Source organism: Haliaeetus albicilla, chromosome 7 (genome assembly GCF_947461875.1).
Source record: "Haliaeetus albicilla chromosome 7, bHalAlb1.1, whole genome shotgun sequence".
NCBI lineage: Eukaryota > Metazoa > Chordata > Aves > Accipitriformes > Accipitridae > Haliaeetus > Haliaeetus albicilla.
In genome coordinates, this window is record NC_091489.1 from 40739783 (window position 1) to 40759270 (window position 19488).

The 19488-nt window shown below is 40.5% G+C and overlaps 2 protein-coding genes across 2 annotated transcripts; one reads left to right on the plus strand and one right to left on the minus strand.

Annotated features, from left to right (window-relative positions):
- Positions 1-30: 30 nt before the first annotated feature.
- IL18 (interleukin 18) lies at positions 31-18180 on the plus strand. Its single transcript, XM_069787986.1, is given in 7 exon segments — positions 31-173; positions 14715-14788; positions 15778-15786; positions 16302-16439; positions 17251-17396; positions 17526-17737; positions 17739-18180. Coding segments are annotated over 7 exon segments (756 nt in total). The 3' UTR covers positions 17773-18180.
- On the minus strand, positions 2195-6658 carry TEX12 (testis expressed 12). The gene is made up of 4 exons (XM_009917936.2): positions 6481-6658; positions 5844-5955; positions 5687-5738; positions 2195-5415 (listed from the first exon to the last, which is right to left on the minus strand). The coding sequence occupies exons 1-4, from the start codon at positions 6538-6540 to the stop codon at positions 5271-5273; spliced, it is 369 nt and encodes a 122-aa protein (XP_009916238.2). The 5' UTR covers positions 6541-6658; the 3' UTR covers positions 2195-5270.
- Positions 18181-19488: the final 1308 nt, after the last annotated feature.

Consider the following 19488-nt stretch of genomic DNA (forward strand, 5'->3'; position numbering starts at 1 on the left):
AGCCAGGAATGTCTGCCCTACCAGGGCAGGATGAATCAGCCAGCCAGCCAGCCTGCCTGCTTGCACTTCACTCCACCGCTACAGCCGGGCCAGGCAGGTGCAGGGCATGGGGGAGACCTGCCTCCAGCCCAAGGAGCTCAGCAGCCCTTAGACCCTCTCGGCAGCAGGGCCAGGTGAGTTGCTGAAGTGCCAAGACATTACCACTGGTGGGAAAAATGCTTTATCATTATTTGCCAGTTGGAGTTGGAGAAATTGGAAGAAAAGGGAGGAGATGTGTCCCTATATTGAGGTAGCCAGGCTTCAAGGCAATTCTTTTAAAAATTCTTGTCACCTTCTCTTGTCTTTTTCACCTCTCAAAAATACTTTCTGTTTTGTTTCAAAATCTGAGTAACCATTTTGCGCCTTAAAGAATCTCAGGGCTTTAGGAATACTGGTTGCCACACCAGATTAGGCCATCAAATCAGGTAGCGGAGGACCAGTGACAGGCCGTGCTCTGCTGCTTCAAACTAAGATGGACCTTAGATGGACTCTTTCCTTCAGGATGCCCAGAGGAAGCTGCTAGCACTTTGCAAAAACACTGTGATGACTATGTTTCATGTTTTTAAGCAGCTCTTAAAAGCTGCCCTATCCCTTGAGAGAAAGCAAGGCAGCAGAATACTCTGGGTAGCCCATTCCACTGTCCTTAAGATGGGACAGATTATTACTTACGCTAAGTCTTCTGCTGTAAATTAAGCTGATTTCTTCTTGTCCTTTCTACAACACACAGTGAACACCTGACTACTGTCCTTTCTATAAGTTATCTGTTATCATGCCTTCCCTTGCTATGTACTTTCTCTGAATTAAACAAACTCAACTGCTTCAACCTTTCCTCACAAATCATGTTTTCTTCACCCTTTATTATTCCTGTTTCCCACTCTGCCCATCCTCCAGCTAAGACCAAACTAGCAGACAGTAAAGGTGAACAACTATGGTTTTATGTCTTATCTGCTACCCTGTAGCTAACACATCTCAGCTCTGTTTTTTCACCACACAATAACATCACACCAACTCTAGCTATTGTTCTGGTTTGTAACATATATGATTCCCCTTGCTAAGCACAGTGCTTTTCCCTTGTCTTTTTTGAATTTTATCTTGATTTCAGATTGGCCCTTCATCTTATTGAGATTATAGTGAATTTTCAATCTATGTTATTAATAGCATTTGCAACCCCTCCTAGCTTGCTGCCATTTGAAAAATGAACTGTGTTCTCTAATGTTTTTCTAAATCATTCGGGATAATATGGAATAAGCGAGGCTTGAAGCAGATCACTATAGGATGCCACCTAGGCTGACCTTTCAGAAAAGATGAGTATTCCTTTCACTGACTTTTTAACTCATTCATGTAGCCCCTACTTCCTGATTGCTCTCATTTTTATATAATATCATACAGGACGGTGTCAAGTATCTTACATCAAGCTATACCCCATCTGTCATTTTTCCATATTAAGTCAGCTACTCTGATAAAGGATTTTTTTTTTAAGTGTATTGTTCCCGGGTGATTATAAAGTCATTGTTAAGAAATTTACTTCAGCGTCTCTACAGGATGGGAGATACCCTGATTGATCTATTAGACTTTGCCCTCCTTTTTTCTGGTTGTTCACCCTGATGATGTAAAACACCCACTCCGCTCTTTTCCGATGCCTTCATCAGCAGGTTTTCAAAGACAATGCAAAGACAAAACATAAAGATTCTACAATTAGCAAAATTGAATTCTGATGAGTTCTAGACAGAATGCCATGAGCCTTAAACACATCTATTACCTGCTCAATTTGGTCTTTTTCAATTATGATCCACATTCCTACATCTATGCTAAGAGGTAGTATCATCTTAAGTAAACAGTCACAATTAGCCTTTTCTCAGGGAAGAATTCTCTTTGCTGAATACCTAAGCTGTCTCTGTTATTTTCCATTTTTAGCTTTTAGATAATAGAAGAGCAATGAGAGGAACTGAGTATTAGTTTTTCATCATTTATGCTTTCCACAGTGTGGAGGTACTCACAGCAAGCTCAGAAATAGAACTGTCAAAAATCCCCTTGACTTCAAGAGGGTTGGAACTTTGTCTAAGATGTTTCCACATTTTTTTTAAAAATCCATTTATATTGTGTTACTGATCTGTCACCTTAGACATTCTTCTTAATTTACTAAGGCACTGCAGCTTAAACAACAGGAGGAGAAGCTTAAAGAAAACGTAGTTACCAGCTGAGCTTTGCTGATCAGATTTGGCAGCTTTAAAGCCAATTAATTTTCTGTTCAAACCTCCTTCAGTAAAACTGGAAAGCGGATAGTGATGGGATAGGTGCCAGTTGGATTTCATGTGTAGCTCATTCCTCAGAGACAGAATGAATGAGCTTTCAGTTTCACATCAGAAGAGAGTAAAAAATGTGGTTTGTTTCTCCCAATAAATACTAAAATACATGAGAGAGGTAATGAGTGGAGAAACATCATTAGCAGGGTAGGCAAACAGTAGACAAATAGGAAAACAGTAAAATTTTATTTTCTAATGGTTTAGAAGAAAAACAGTGTGTAATGAGTCTTCCCATATAGAGAGATATTGAGCGGAACACTGAAGAACAGCCAACAGAAAAACGCTCTATATTTTTAGCCAGCAAAGTAATTATGGAAGGCTCCCTTTTAAACATGAAGAGATTTATGTGTGAAAGCAACCAGTAAGTGGATATTTCCATTGCTGAAATATTTTTTAACTTCAAAAGAGAAGAGACTGGTTTATTTTCAATGGATGTTTTAAACTTTCTGAACTTACCACTTCAAGCTGGAACTTTATAAAACTACATATTTTATTCATTTTACTTGGTCAGTGTTTATTTTTTTATATATCCTGACATAGATTTGTGCAGCAAAAACAGAGGCTTTATAGCTCTTAGCAATTTAAAAACGTTTTATTAAAACACCTATTTCAAATTCTTACAGAGCTTTGAATGACTTCCCTTTAATAAGCATAACCACACTGTTCATAATCTCAGGTAGGTTACTATGGCTGTACCTACTGACTTTACTTTCAATGTCTCTTCAAATTCTAAAATCCCCTTACTACCAGAGATCCCACCCTAAATTATAACATGTAATGACAACCAACTGCATAAGAAATCCCTGTAGAAAAACAAGAGTCATCATTTAGACAAGTATGTCTTGAATTTAACTGCACTTGAATGCCAGACTAAGAAGTTCTGCATTCTTCTAAGAAGTATAGTTTTACTAATCTTTGTTGGATTTTATGAAGTTTTTAAATGGAGCAAACTGCTGCAACAGTAACACTATGGGTCTGTGGCCTCTTGATCCCCCAAGGGAAGAAACTTAGATTATGTGATCCAATAGTTTTCTAAGTTCTGCTTCTTAATAATACTTAATACTAGAGCCAAAGGCTTGCAATTTAGATATATTAGCCACATAAACTAAATCTAGATGATCTAAATCCAGGTGATCTAAAAAGGTTGCATAATTTTCCCAAGCACAAACAGATAAAATGCAACAAGCTTCTGACTTCAATAACAGGCAGATATTTAAGAGTAATGAATTTTGTGCAATTTTTCTTTAAAGGCTTACATAAATAACTATAGGTAAATTTCTTGCTTTTTGTCATTATTATAGATGATCGTAGATTTTAGAAACACTTAGCACAATACTCTATAAAATTTAACTTCCCAAATCTTCTCTTTTTCTTGACTTTCTTCTGTTTAAACAGCATTACCAAGACTGATTGCAAAATGAGATGCAATGAGGAAAAAGTAAGGGACTGGTAAATATGATGTAGACTAGTGGCGAGATTTTTGAAAGACTTTAGATGCTAAAGATGCAGATAGGCACCTTATGGGATTTTCAAAAATTCCTAAGCATGTAAGGCGCTTACATGCTTAGGGACTTTGAAAATCCTACTAAGTACATATTTGCATCTTTAGGTATCTAAATACCTTGGAAAATCTCACCCTAGATGTCCAGTTTCTCTCATTATTTGTTTTAAATAGTATCAGTTTGACAGGTAGCACATTTACTTGTGACTTTTATCTAATAAAGGGGGGAAAGAAGGATTGATTAAGTCTGAAAGGATTTAAAGAGAAAATTAATACATACTACTGGGGTAAAGATATATTTATATCTTATGCTAGTAACAGGACTATCTAGCACTTTTCTTTATTACATTAGCCGCACAATTTGTACAAATGATGCTTTGTACATTTTATGTTTCATCTTTTTTAACAGAGTCAAATGACAAGAAAGAAGTGGTGCTCAAAATACTCCATAAGCATCCTTAAATAAACTGGATATGCAGCAAACAATACTGAAGTCTCTAAATAACAAAATATAAAAGCAGTGTAATTCTAGATTATGTTAACATTATCTAGTTATTTATTGACATTACCAGCAAAGTTTTGATGATGTGCTTTTATGTTTATATCAAAAAGGCCATAGTTTCATTTGAAAAGCTGTAGAAGAATTAAAATATATTTTCAAATTAAGACTTTATACCTCTTTATACATTTCCCAAAGTTGTATTCTTAATAGAACTTTCCTATTTCTAAGCTGATCTTTTCAATCTATTTATATTCTGAGGCAAAATGGAAATGAGATTGCAAGTACATTCTACTCAGATTTTAGCACCAAAACATTTTCTAAAGTACAAAGAAAAAAAACAGAAGATGGTTAATATGAAATAATCTGAGGTCCTTTTCCGCTTATATTGCAAAATTCTATGTTTCATAGAAATATTTCTGTACTATGTTCTGGAGCGAAAGACTGGTTGTGACAATAAAAGAAAAAAACATCCCTTAGCAGTGACAATTAGAAATACCATGGCTGCTTCTGAATTCAGTTGTATTGAACTTCCATAGCCTTAAAGCCAAGCAATACAAAATTCATTCTACTTTCTTTTTCAAATGCTTCCAGTATTTTCTAGGGATGGAAGCATAGGGGCCGCCTAAGCAATGGGTCAACAAGTAAAAAAAAAGATGTTTTAATATGTAAAATCCCTTGGAGTCATAAGATTTAAAGTGGATGTTTAGTATTGTTTTTTACTGACTACCACTACCCTACTTATTGTATCTACTTATTTTGAAAAATAAGTTGCTGCTTAAGTTGTTGAAAATTTCCTGAACTGTTAGAAATATTTATGTAAGACATTTATGAAACTTTCATCATAGCACTCATCATAGTTTATATTTTAATACATAAAATATACTACCAGTTTTGCTCTGCATTTCTCCAATCTAACAAGCTCCGTTTAGCTTTGCAGAGTATTTGCGATCACAGTGAATCTCTGTTTCAGACTCTCCCTTTTCTGTTTTAAGTGGTTTTCTATGGTCCTTGTTTCTTTTAAGATTCCATCAAGTTCTTGGAGATAAGAAGCATCCATCGCTGCTCTCTCACTTAATTGAAAAAATCTGTAGTTAAAATCAGTACTAACACCATTAACTTTCTCACTACTTAGAAAGGCTTTTAAGCTTTTCTTAAAAATGTGTTGTCTATCAATACTTAGTTTCTGACCAAATTAGTTCTCTGTTGTAAGAGAAAGCAACATTTTTCTTTCAAGATCTGTGTTCATTAGTTTTCAGTGCTAATTTCTCTAACCTGCAGCCACAGTAATCCATCTTAGAGAAGTTAAAAAAGTGCTGTACAAACAGGACAAAGTTAACTTGCCTTAAAATGTGAGCATATTTTGATAACAAGTTCATAATTTCTTTGTTCATCTCTGTTAAAAGAAAAACATAATTTTATTTAAACATTTGAACGAATTTTCATCTCAACATCAAATTAGGTAATTACATAGTTACTTTCAGTATGTTTAATACATCACCATTTAAAACTTTTTCCAGTGGTTCAGGTTTGTAAAGGGACTGTGAGCCTTCAGAAGAAGCCAAATCTGTTTTGTCAAGGGACGACAACAGAGGATTTTCTGAAGCTTCATTCTAATAACAGAGCACATAGAAAAATGCAGATTCTAGGACTTAAAACAAGCTTAGCACAGATAGATAGAGATTAACTGAGAAAAAGAAGAGTTTTAAAAGGATCTTGAGAGATGGTTTTCAGAGAAAGTGCAAGCATTGGCTTCACAGCATCTACATTATCCATCATGAAGAGGCACAGCATCTAGGGGCGGGGGTGGGAAGTACCAGCTTGAGATCTTTGCTTTTATCAGTAAAAGCTGGTGTACTTCAGAAGCTCACTCTCAAGAAGCCCCACATAACTGCGTTGCAGTGCATACCCAGTTTTGTTGATCTTCAAACACTAAGAGAAATTTTACAGTGTCCTCATACAAGAAAGCCATATATGTTTCCCATAACCTACATAAACTGACATGGAGCTCTATGCCCTCTCTCCTTGACAGGAACCCATAGCAATGTGAGAACTTGGGGGTGGGGGGTTGCATCGCTCCTCTGGGGCCAGAAGAAGGGTCCAGGCCCTCCCTCCGTTCCTCACACAGTACTGCTCACCTCCATCTCTTTTTTACGTTTACTTCTATTTTCATCAGGTTTTTGTGTGTTGCTTGTCATCGTTCCCTGATAAAAAGTACAACGTCGTATTCGGTAAGCGGTTATCCTGTGCAACTGGAAAATGTATCTGTATATAATGTGTAAAACCAGTGCTTCTATAAGCTCCCCTGCAAAGCAGCTCTCCTCCTCACTGGAGAGAGGCAGAAGCTCGAGGCAGGGCAAGCGCACCGATCCGATCCGGGCTGGAGGCAGCAGGTCCAAGTCCCCAGCCGTCCCAGGCCAGCCCGGGCCGGCCTGGGCAGGTTAGGGGCTCACAGCCCAGGTGCTCTCAGGGATGCCGAGGGGTGCCTAAGGTCGGCCTCGAGCTGCTGAGGTCCAAAAGGGATCTGTCCCTCCCCAAGCTCTACCTATGCTTCCCCAGTACCCCCTACCCTTAAGGACGTGGGGGCACCCCCTCCGCCCAGGAGGTCTCCCCGCCCCCGCCCCCCCCCCCCCCCCCGGTCCGGGCCCTCTCTCCTCAGGCAGCGCTGGCCCAGGACGGTTTAACGGTCCTAGCCGCCGCTGGCAGCCCTTAACGGCCGGCGCGCGAGAGGGCGGCCGCGGCGGGGGAGCTGAGGGGCGATCCCCGCTCCGCACCCGGCCGGCCGCTGAGGCAGGCTGGAGCCCGCCCGGGAGCCCTGCCCCGGCCGCTTGCAGCCCTCGGTTTGCCCGGGACGCGGCGGCTGGAGGAGGGCCGGCTCCGGGTAAGGGTAGGACATGGGCCGTCCTGCCCGCTCCCGCCGAGGCTTCGACAGCCGGGCCCACCTCTGGAAGGCGAGCTAAGGAGAACGCCTGGGAGGCTGACGGCTAAAACCTCTCCTGTTCCAGCTGTCCCAGGAAGAAGCGTTTCATCCCAATTATGTGTCTGAGTTAAAGCGTGATGAGGCTGCCTGTAGCTACTTAAAAGTGTTGCGCTGTCCACTCGAACAATTCCGGTCATATTTTGTCTTCTGAGCGGCTGTGACGGATCTAGTCACGGTTTGAATCACTGGAACATTTTGGGATGACAGTGAAATGCCAGACGAGGCTAGACTAATCCGTTTCAAAAGGCAAGCCATGAATTAGTAAAATCCGAGAGATTACTGTCACTAAGATGAATAACGCCACTAAAATTAGACAACGGCTGAGACCAACTTTTTTCCTAAACAATGGAAAATAAGAGTGCATTTTACTTATGTTGTGCTTCACTTTTGTAGGTAAACTATTTTGTTTCATCAAGATATGACTGAGTCAGATTGCATGATGAGGCTTGCTTACAACAGGCAGAAACTAGACACAATGATTCAGCAGAGCTCTTCTGGTATTTCACTTTGTGTGGCCAGCAAAAAATATTAAATGCTATATCAAGTTACTACTTTCCTAAACCCTGGCTTCATTAGCTACAGTGAAGAAAATCATTGCAAGATGTGGAGTTATCCTGGAGTAGAGGGAATTTTTCCTCTGGGTTTTTTGCATCTTTAACTTCTGTTTTTAAGGGAAGAAAGGGTCTTAACCTTACATACGTTATCCAAATAGCCTCTGAAAGTCAAAACTCAGGACAAGAAATGAAACTGCTGAAAGAACAAGAACTAAATACTTCCCCAAAGTAGAAACAATTTTGAATATGCTGCCATGGCCCACTTCATTAAATTCTCCAAAAATATTAGAGATTTTTATGTTATTAGCAACACTATCTAAACATTAAGAAACAGATATGAAAGAATCACTAGGAAAATGTTCTTAAAGTGTTTACCTAATTGAGTTACCGTTAGTATGTTAAGACATTTTTATTAACAGACCACCTGAATTAAAATAATTGAAACATCTGAATTGTTTTACCACTTTCAGTACCTTATGGATGTGATAGTCTATGGAGAAAGCTCAGACTAAAAAACAAAACCCACTATTGGAGCCATTACTCTAAATGTAGTTCCAGTTCCTTTAAGATTGGAGATATTAAAATGCTAGGAGAAAAGAAAGCTTAAAACTTACAATAGAAGCTATTGTTATGTGTTAGACCCTGGTCCTTGTAAGTGCAACTATGTACAGACTAAGAGAAGAAAACTCCTTTTATTCAATGTGCTAAATAACCTAATTGAATTTTTAGGATCTCAAAGGTTGACAAGAAACACCAAGTCCTCCTTCTTGATAGTTTTGTATAGAACATCAATACACCAGCAGTTAATAGAAAATAAACAATGTTAGCTGATTGGCATTGGTTTTGGTGCTTTTGCACAAATTTTGGTACCAAGTACAATATTATTTAATGTTTCACTAGTGATCTGAATGTAAATTTAAACTTAATGAGAAAAAATGGATAAATGATAAATAATTATTACAGCTTTTTTTTTTTTTTTTTAAAGAATATATTTTCACAGTGAAATGAAAAGTTAGGTGTCTGGGAACAAGAAATGCAAGCAGTATCAGCCAAATGGAGAACTCTCCTGACTAAAGCTCTGGTGCCCAAATTTTCAAAAAATGTTAAAAGTCAACTGAAGTGAAGAAAAGAGACATTAATATTATTTTGAAGCTGAAGAAAATTATTCAGAGGTAGAAACTTAAAGGGCTGAAGATGTATATTTTAGTTGAAAGAGACCAAGAGGCAGTTTGATCATCTTTATGGGAAGGAACTCTTTGTTACGAAATGGCTCTCAGGAAAATGTACAGAAATGGGTGACCAGAACCAGAAGCCAGTTAAATTTAGAAAGATTTTTTTTTCCTTGTACGAATCAACCATTCAAATAAAGTACCAAGAGGAACGGTAGAATTACAGTTGTTGTATATAGAAATCAGCTAGACCTAGGTGTTTAAATCAAATTTGGATCTCTCCCTGGTATACAGGTTTCGGTAAATGCAACTTCACACATGTACTGAATGCCATGTAACAAAACAGGAAGTTGAAAGGGGATGATATAATATTGCTGTCTGGTTGGAATTCAGTCAGTGTAACTGAGTGTCTGTAAATAGTGATATATACTTACCTGAAAGCAGTAGCTGCCAAAAATGTATTTTTCTTTGTCTGTCTGTCAGAAACAGGAGGCTTTACTCTGTTGCTGAATTCCTGTGCTTTTTTAAATTCTTCTGAATCATTTTCATTAGTTTCTTTCAACAACTTTAAAGAAAGAAGATAAATTTCTGTAGCACACATAGTTTTTGTTTGTCTTAACCTGTCAGAGAAATACACTGCTCCCTGTGTGTAGAACAGTCGAAATCCATGGTTATTAGTAAAACGGTCAGTATTTCTATTTTTAGGATTATTATTTCAGATGAGGTTGAAAGATGCACCTTTGACCTCAAAATGATCTCCCTAGATTTATCATATAGACATTAAAGCATTCCCTGCAGAAATGTACTGCACTTCTTTTGCTGCTGTTTTCCTCCAAGAACAGTAACAGGCATGCAGACATGCAAGAGAAAGTCTTAGGTTTGGGTTTGGTTGGCGTTTTGGAGGGGTTGGGGTTTTGGGGGGGGGGGGGGGGGGGTATTTCCTCCCCCCCGCCCCGTGCTAAAACTTGAGCAGTTTACTCACTGAGCTACACAGCTGAATAATGCCTTGGCTAGTCAGCATTATAAACAGAAAATTGAGGCATGGAGATTCCAGTTAACACTTCCAAGTTCTACAAACTATACAAAATATTGGCTAATTATTCATTCCCAAGTTCACTTTCCTGGTTTTTATGGCCTTAATTGTCCCATCGGTACACAGCATTTGCCATTACAGTTTACAGAAGCATTTGTTGCATTAAGCGCTTCACAACCACCAAAGGCAGCACTTAGATTCCAAACAGCATCACACTTTGGAACTGCAGCAGGTAGGTCTAAGTAGTGGCTATCACCGTTTTATTTATTTGCAATTAATACACACCTGGGAAACAATTTACAGCTGGTAAATGTGGAGCTATCTATTAATCTGGCTTCGACTACTAGCCAGTTTCTGGCTGTCCACTTCCCTGAGAGGAACATAAATTCCTGCCCTGCAGCTACTTATGTACAAAGGGATGGAAGATAATTTGAAGATTTCGCACCAAACGGCAGTAATATATTCCTTAGTAAAGAACTAGACACACGCCATGTGTTCTCAATCCTAAACTGGCTTTCCCCAGGGCAGACGCGATGTTTACGGGCAACTTGCAAGTGTGTGGAGAAGGGGAAGTCTACGCACTGACGACTGGTACCTGTTTCAAAACTGCTGCTTGAGACTTTATGGACCAAGCAAACGGACCGTAACATGCTCGTGTAGAAACAAGACGTGTCCTCTGACGACATCTGTGCGAGATAAAGGCAGTCGCAAAAAGCTCCCTTTCTAACCTCAAATTTTGCATGATGTGCATTCTCCCCCGAGGAGGGGAAGTGCCGCAGAATAAGTGCAGACGTAGACAGATATCTTGGGAAAGAGTCCTAATTTCCTCTGCAGCTTGTTCAGTCGGCTCATTTTGTCGTACGGTGATGCAAGCCGCTATAAAAGCCCCCTCCCTCGATCGCCCTATCAGCCGCCACCCACGGCGACAGAGATCGCCCTCCCCCTCCTCGCTCGCAGGAACGCACGTGAAGCAGACAGGGCGCTGACGCCCGCCTCGGGAAAAGCCGCAGCGCCTCAGCCAGACGGGACCGCGCAGCCCCGCGCCTGTCGGCTCCGTGTCCGTCCCCCCGCACCCAGGTACGCGTGCGAGCGGCCCGGGGTCGCGGCCCGGGGCTGGGGGGGTGGTGACGGGACACCGAAACGGGCGGGCTCCGGCTGCGGGAGCGGGAGTCGGCGGTCCCCGCGCCTCCGGCGGCCGCGCTCGCCCTTCCGTCCCGCGGCCCGCCGAGGAGCGAGGTAGGCTCGCCACCGCCTTTCCGCCCTCGGCCCGGGCCTGCAGCGGCCCAGCGGCTCTGTCCGCCCACCCCAACCGCTCGGCTCGAAACTGCGAGACCAGCCCGGCCGGGGAGCACGGCGCACCCGGGATCGTCTGCGTGAGGCGGAGGGCTCCGCACCGCTGCCTCCCGGCGCCGGGCAGGGGCTGGGGCAGAGCAGCCCGCCCGAGCCGGCACGGGGGTACGCCGCTCCCCGCGAGGGGCGGAGATGCTCGCTCCTAGCGCGTTCGCGACGCGGGTGGGACGTCCCGCTGTGGGACCGGCAGCTATCCCTTTCTTGCGGTCGCGGCAACCGGCAGAGCCTTGCCCTCCGCCGGGGGCTGGCGACGGAGGGCGTCCCTGAGCTGGGCCGCAGGCAGGCTGCGGGCAGTGGCCCCTCCACGGGCAGCAACTTGCCTTCGGGGAACCCGCGGTGGCCCGGGCTCCGCTTCAGCACAGGCGCCGAGCGGGTCACGACCTGCGGGGCGCGGCCCTGCTCTTCGCCTTCCCTCCGTGGCTGTCCGCGGAGCAGGTTATTACACGCTGCATCGAACTGTCAGCTAAAACGCCTTATAGCTTCTACCGTTCCTTTCGAACGTGCTCGGTAGAAGGTCTAACCATTTCTTACTACATATCAGGGCAAGAAATGTAGTCGTTTATGCGTCTTGCTCATTAAACCAAGGGCCATCTTTTCCTTTAATCCTTTATCAATAAGTCCTGCCTGTGCCCTCCCCTCTGCTTTAGAGAGTAGCCCTTGACGACTTGGTTTACCTCACTACATCTGAGGCATGCACTGTTTGGTATTGTGGTATTTTTGTTTCAAAGGCTTGGGGTACGCATGGTTGGAAAAAAAGATGCAGTCATCTGCTATGAACCTGAGTGTCTCTTCTGCACAGACCAGCTAGAATTATAGACCATATAAAAAAACAGGATGAGGAAAAAAAATTGCTCTCAAATACATTCCTCAAAGTGCTTTACTACAGGGACAAGGAAATCACTGTGACTCCCCCACCCCAGTCCCTAGGGTTGATGTGTGTGCTTATTTACTTCTGTTGGCATTGCTCAGTTGTTATGTATAAGAAGTCTTTCCCACGTGGTGAAAAGAGCCTTGGAAGTAAGCCAAATGTTTTGACTGCACAATAAAATCCCAGTGCAAGAGCCAGGTCTTCCCGTTGTTTGCCTAGCTTTAACACATTTAATACACTTATTATTTCTGTGGCTAGTGCAAGGCGAAAGAATGCCCTGACAGGAGCTGGTCAGTTTGAATTAAGCACTTCATATTCTAGACTACTTACAAAAAGTGACTTCAGTGTTTTTACAATCACTGTTGTTGGCTTTGTTTATTTGATGCTGTCTGATCAACAAGTTTTCGTGCATTCTGCTGTTACTGTCTCTTCCCATGTATTATATACAGAGGCTAGGCACATAGCTCCTGGCTGAAGACTTCATACAGATGCTAGGCTCCTAAAGGTTAGATGCAGTGATGGTGAATGTCAGTGTGCCTGTTACTTTGTCCAACTGGCCAAAAATTTTACACCAATCACAAAGCCAAGTAAATCAGATCCTGCAGATAGTAAAGTAGCTAGTTGTTATTTTCAGAAAGTAAAATGCCTTTATTTCTAAAAATGTAGATAAAACAGGTAAGAACATTCATACACAGAAAGCATTTTAGGAAAATTAACAAAAACAATTACTAAGCTGCAGACCAAAATGAAACAGGAAGGAAAGTGACACCTGCATTTCACAAAACTAGTGGCATGGAGGAGGACATTTTAAAACTGTTTACCACCAGAAAAGAGAAAGAATGAAATTCTTTGCCACATCTTCCTCTGTCATATTATAATTCCCTTCATTCTTACTCTCACTTTTCCTTAAAGGTAGGAGATGCCATTTTAATTTTGAAGAGGATATCACCATCAGTTTTAAAATAAAAATATTTTAGTGCTTATTTCTTAGAATTATTCCTTCCAATGGCAACCATCCCAACAGCAGTAAAATTACTGAAATGCTAGATTTTACAGTTCAAGTCCCAGTCAAGACAGGTGACGCCACAAAACTTTTGGTTTATTTTGTAATTTTTTCCCCTCATGCACTGCTACAACAGAAGATATGGAGACATTTGTGACCTGCAAAGCAATACAATCCATTCAGATTTATCTCTTTTCTGCCAGCATAAACAGAAGCTTTATGATAGAAGAAAAGGGATGGGTGCACTTGCAGGTAAATGGAATGGGTATAGCAAATGCATGACCATCACTGTTCTTTTGTTTTACACATTAAACATATACATTGTTTTACCCATTAAACAGACTGAAAGTGTGACATGGTCTCAGTCACTATGTCAGAAAGCTAAAGAATATAAAGTTAACCTGTCTGGCTGTTAACTGTACGAGGTTGAGGATATGAACAAAGCTAAAAACAATTATTCTTCTGGAGTTCTTGGAGGGGTGATGTATGTTGACATTAGAAGCAGAGTGCAGCCCTGGGCTAGTTCTAAATTAACCCTGAAGTGTGTAGAATGGGGGGCTGGAATCTCTGAGGTGCAGATGCTGGCTGGTCTTTAATGGTAAGTTCGGGGGGGGTGGGGGGGGGTGTAAAATGACTTGTTATTCCCAAGGGAAATATATCTTCTTCACTTTTCTGTGTGCCACTCTTGAAAGAGAATAGCTGTGAAATCAAGCTCAGAATTCAACCTGAGTTAAAACAAAGTTAAAACACCATAAGTAAATCACTGCTACTGCAAAATAAACTACATCCCAACTTCTCTGGGAACCCATACAATTCCAGGTCAAGATACAAAAGCTACGTGCCTTTCCAAGGGGCAGTCAAAGGTGGACTAAGTTTTGGGTATTTTGGAAGCTCTGTCTTTTATAGAGGGAACCTGGAAAGATCAGTCTGTGTAGACTTAATATAACCTTTACGGCTTAATGGCCAGTAACAGGGTGCTTAATCCAGTCTTGGTCACTTCCCCATTTGAAAATTAGAAACAGAAAATCAAATGGCCATGATATGAAGATAATTTTTGCAGGCCCAAGAGAAGAGAACTAATTTGATGAAATATGTTCATGGAGCTACTTACTAACATTCTCATAGAAATAGAAAATGGTAATGAGTATGATTTATTCCTGTGTAACATCAGGTAAGTCAATGAAAAGTTTTGTAAAATAACAGAACTTGAAGGATGCTCTATGTTAATCTAAATAATGATAAGAGGCAACAGAGGAGGACACCATTTAAAGATGCAATTTTTCAACAGGTAGTGAAACACACCAGCCCTATTATAGTATTGTGCACTAGATGAGAACTAGCCCAAGGACTCCCTTGCCTTATAGAGTGAGAAGCATTATTCTTAACTCTGAATCCTCTCCATGTGTTTTTGGCAGAGTGAAGATGAGTGGTGAAGAGATTCTTGTGTGTGCAGTACAACTTGGAGAAAATTTCTGCCTCTATTTTGCAGGTAATTACTACTCACTGCTGAAAGAGACACACTGTGTCTTCTTTCTGCATAGAAGATCAAAAGCTGATACACAATTCAATCCTTTCCTTGGGCTGGCAACCATGGTTTTGTGGAATCCTGGCCCCCCCCCCCCCCCCCCCCCATGTTGCCTGAGCAATCCTCAAAACAGTTACAATCCCCACCACTTAGAAGAATACTAGTTCTTAAATTATGGACTCAGGCTGTTCACTGCAAAAAGAATCTGAGACAGCTGTCCCAGCGTTAACAGGTCAGTATCATATTATTGCTGAACACCTTAAGCATTTAATAACTTTTTCTGTTTGAATACTGATTAAAAACAATTCCTTTATCAGTCTGCTTTCACCTAATTTTTCCATAAGCTTCAGTCTGAAGTATTGTTAGCCAAGTATCTGAGTCAGTGGAATATTTGTTGCTTCATACAATACATTCCCGTAGAGGACACTTGGAAGGGTTGTAATACTGTGGGGTGGACTTGGAATAAGTGGATAACTTCCAATCTTGCAGGATAAAGTTAGTTAGAAAACAGTCTGTTCTTTAGAAGCAATTTGTAATGACTGTTTCCTGTCCTTTTGCTCACTTAGAATAAAAGTGCTGATGAAAGCAAAACTTTGCATGCCGTTTATTCCTTGGTTATAGGCTTAAACTGACCTGAGCTGCTCACCCTTAAGTAACCCTAAAATATTTTGCATGCCTCTTTGTTTAGTGGTAACTCCAGTTCCCAAATGACTGGTAGTTTCATCATTCTGTTGAATTTGTCATGCTTACAAATAAAACACACTCTGTAGTTAGAACAGCTCAGCTTGGTGAGTTAGTGATACTGGGGAGTACAACTGGAAACGCGTAGGTGGCTGGCTGGCTGGCTTCCAATCTCACAGAACAAAACTGGGTAGAAAGTAGTTTCTTTTGTGGGTGCAGAGCTTAATGTTGTTTTTTTCTTTCCTTTTTTTCATTGCTCCCTTGGAACCAAGACGATGATGGTAAGCTGAAAGCTCATTTATTAACGTCATTATCAATTTTACCTGAACTAACCTGCTCATGCTTACTAACTCATAAATGCTTTGTGTGCCTTGGAGAACAACTTTTCAAACTGATAACAGCTACTGTAAAAAAGAGAGCTACAGCTCATCTCCTTCTGAAGTTGATGTTGCTTTATTTCCTCCTAAGGTACAGGGTAGTGGCTTCCCTAACAGAAGGACCTTTTAATGCAATTCTAATTGCTGGGAAAAAGAGGGAACTGGTGCCTCTGAACTGAAGAGTAGCTTCTCTTGCTTATATATACAGACTGCTGTATTCTGGGAAATCCTTGTCTTGCCTGGGTTGCTACAAGCCAGAGGTGGAAAGAATTACTTGGCCTCCATTCTGTTTGAGATTGCCATTCTAAGAACTTATTTCACCTGGTATCCTTAATGACAAGATTAAGCCTGTAGTAAACTGTCAAGATCTTAGATTACAGCTAAAATATTTGACCCTCTTTGCTCTCATATTTCTACAGGGCTAGAATGTGATGCCTTTTGTAAGGAAAAAATTCTCCACCGAGTCCTTCGAAACGTAAATAGCCAGTTGCTTGTGGTTCGACCAGATTTAAACATGGCAGCTTTTGAAGATGTGACAGATCAGGAGATGAAATCTGGTACACCATTTTTCAAATATATACTATAACCATTGCACTATTTCTTTATTCTAGATGTGCTTTTGTTCTTTGTAATCACTGACTCTAAATGATGAGACTGAGAGTAAAGACTTAAACTTCATTTGTAAGAATAAAGCTAAGCTAAGAAAGCTGAAATTTTGTGTCTTCTGCATTGGTAATGGATTAGATTCCTGGATTAGACTTGAGGCCTGCAGGATGTCCCATGCAGAAAGGGGCTGCTAAGATTTTTGGTTAGCTCCAATCACAAACTGCGTTCTTAATTCCTCTTTTTTTTGTGTGTTGGATTACAAAAAAATCATTTTTAGGTTTAAACAGACAATCTATTTAGAACTAAAAGCTCTTACTTTCCTCTAATAGCAGTAGTTAACAATGTACTTATGGTTTCAGCTTAGATTTTGGGGGGGGGGGCTCAGCAATTAATTCAGAACTGTATTTGTTGAACATACTTATTTACAGATCACATGTATACAGATATAATCTTATTTACAGATGGCTATTTACAAATCCAATTCTCACTGTATGCAAGCATGTAAAAGGATTTGAACATCCTACCCATACTAATGGGTAACTTCACATGCTTTCTTGCAAGTTCAAAATCTTGGTTATTGAATGATTGCAGAAAGTCAAATATGTGCTACCAGCAGTCGTAAAAATCCAAGTCCTGGCTCTCCTGTCAGGAAAAGTATCATGGGAAGACAGCAGTTGCCAGTGGAATGGTAAAACATAATACTGTTAAGTTGTTGCAGCTCTCTCCTGAGCAGACTATTAATAATAAGCAATTTACATTTAGGCAATGGAATGCATTTCAACATTCACTACTACAAAACTACCACACCTTCAGCAGGGATGCCTGTTGCATTCAGCGTCCAGGTAGAAGATAAAACTTATTACATGTGTTGTGAGAAAGAATGTGGAAAAATGATAGTTCGATTTAGGGTAAGTATTGCTTTCCATACCTTATGTATCCATAAGTAGGAGGCAAAATTAAGAATTCAAACGTGTGAGCTGAAACAAAACTGCTCAAGTCTTATGCTGGGACTAACCCATTCCCTGTTTGTTCCTCAGGAAGGAGAAGTTCCCAAAGAAATTCCTGGTGAAAGCAATGTAATCTTTTTCAAAAAGACGTTTACATCTCGTAGCTCCAGAGCATTTAAGTTTGAATACTCACTAGAACAAGGAATGTTCTTGGCCTTTGAGGAAGAAGGCTCCTTAAGAAAATTAATTCTAAAGAAATTGTCAAGAGAAGATGAAGTGGATGAAACCACGAAGATAAGTTTCTAACTTCAGTCAGAAAGAAAGTCACAACCTATAACATACTTCAACAGACTTAAAATATATTTTGGCTTTTTATAAAAGAAATCTTATTCTTTCTTCATCTGAGGCAAGCCATTTTTATGTTTTTAGCTACCATAAGTTAGTACAAAAATGAGCATCTTCCAAAGAAAAATAAATTCAAATTCTTGGCAAAAAGAAGCAGAAGCATGTTTTCCAGTCAGATGGAAGGAAAGAGAATTGCACAATGAAGAAACAAGAATGTGCATGCCTGTATCATCCTGTATAGTATGATCCCTAAAATCTTTGCTGCCTGTTGATCAAACAGCTTTTGAATTAGGTGTCTCATAGATGAAGTAGACCTATTTTGGGGAGGGAGAGAAAACAGCTTAAAATAACAGATTTCATAAGCAGACCATGCATCTGGCCAATAAACACTTTGACATTACTTTTTTGCATCAACATTATTTCCTGAGCGTCTTCATCAATCTCAGTTACACAGTGACATTCTCACCTTCAACTGAAGTAGAAACAACAGACAATTTTTAACTTAATGGAAATCTTTGCTCAGAGAACTGCTAACTTACCTGAACAATTAAAGTTCTAATACAGCTGTTTGTCCTCAGAGGGCCCAAGAAAAAAATAATTATGCTTTTATGTAAAGGTTTTAAAAAGTTAACAGTAAATTGTAGGTTAGTGATGAAATGAAACTAACAATTTGGAACACGTGTAGATATGGCTGGCTCCCATAAGGACCCTATCTTATTTTGTGCATGTGACAACGCAGCACACATTGGGGTCAAGCGGTGAACTCCATTTCACATTTGGAGCTGAGCAAGCACTGGATTTCACCAAAACTAGAATTAATGTAATGCATTCTGCATATTTAATATTGAGGAAATTGATATGTCATATATTGTTCTTTTCTTCTACATGTGTTGGTCTTCCTCTTCTGTTCCAACTCCAGGTAGTGATAACCTGAACATTGATTGCAGCTGGGGTCCTGGGTCTTCAACTTGCCATGCAGAAGAGCTGGTACAATTGTCCTACCTGATACAGGCAGAAGTAATCAGAGAAAACAGGAAGGCCTCTATCTGTCATGAAATGGAAGAAAATCCTCAAACTTGCAGAAAAGATAAGACAAGTCTCAAGACTTGTTTTGGTAAAAACCAAAACAAAAATATAATTTCAGGGGCTTTAAAAAAGCACAGAGACAGGAAACTGCTCTGATAACCCTGTCTGTCTCATCTTTTCATGTTTTGCTGCCCCTGTCACTTCACCTATCTAGCTGCTACAGGAGCACCTAGAGGCAGTAAGAAACCAATTATTTAGAATCGGGTACAGCTACTGCTGAGTGCACTACCACTTAGGAAGAATTCACTGGAGGGGCTTAAACTCAAGAATGTATTTAACACATCTGGATACGCAGTAGGACTGACTCCTAGTTTTATATGCCTGATGAATGTTCAAAAATGGGATTAGACCAAATGGTTATGGCCATCACAATAACTAAGATTAAAAGTTTTAAGATCAAAAGTAATTACAAGAAACTGATTCAATTTCAACAGGACAGAGGAACATGTGATTTGTAGAGAAAGCTGTAGTCATTACCTTTTAATTCTTGCCTCAGAAACACAATGAACTGGTCTCAGAGCTGCTAGCCCCTAACGTCATAGGTCTGGACAACTACATTCCCTGAGCTCTTATATAACTCATTTTTCATACAAGATATCTTAAATACCACATACAGATGCAT

Excerpts from the sequence above, each read along its gene's own strand:
- TEX12 (XM_009917936.2), bottom strand. The coding sequence starts at position 6,540 with ATGACAAGCAACACACAAAAACCTGATGAAAATAGAAGTAAACGTAAA. Across the intron at positions 5,956-6,480 it reads AACGTAAAAAAGAGATGGAG|AATGAAGCTTCAGAAAATCC; the intron begins GTGAGCAGTACT and ends CTCTGTTATTAG. Across the intron at positions 5,416-5,686 it reads AAATATGCTCACATTTTAAG|TGAGAGAGCAGCGATGGATG; the intron begins GCAAGTTAACTT and ends TTTTCAATTAAG.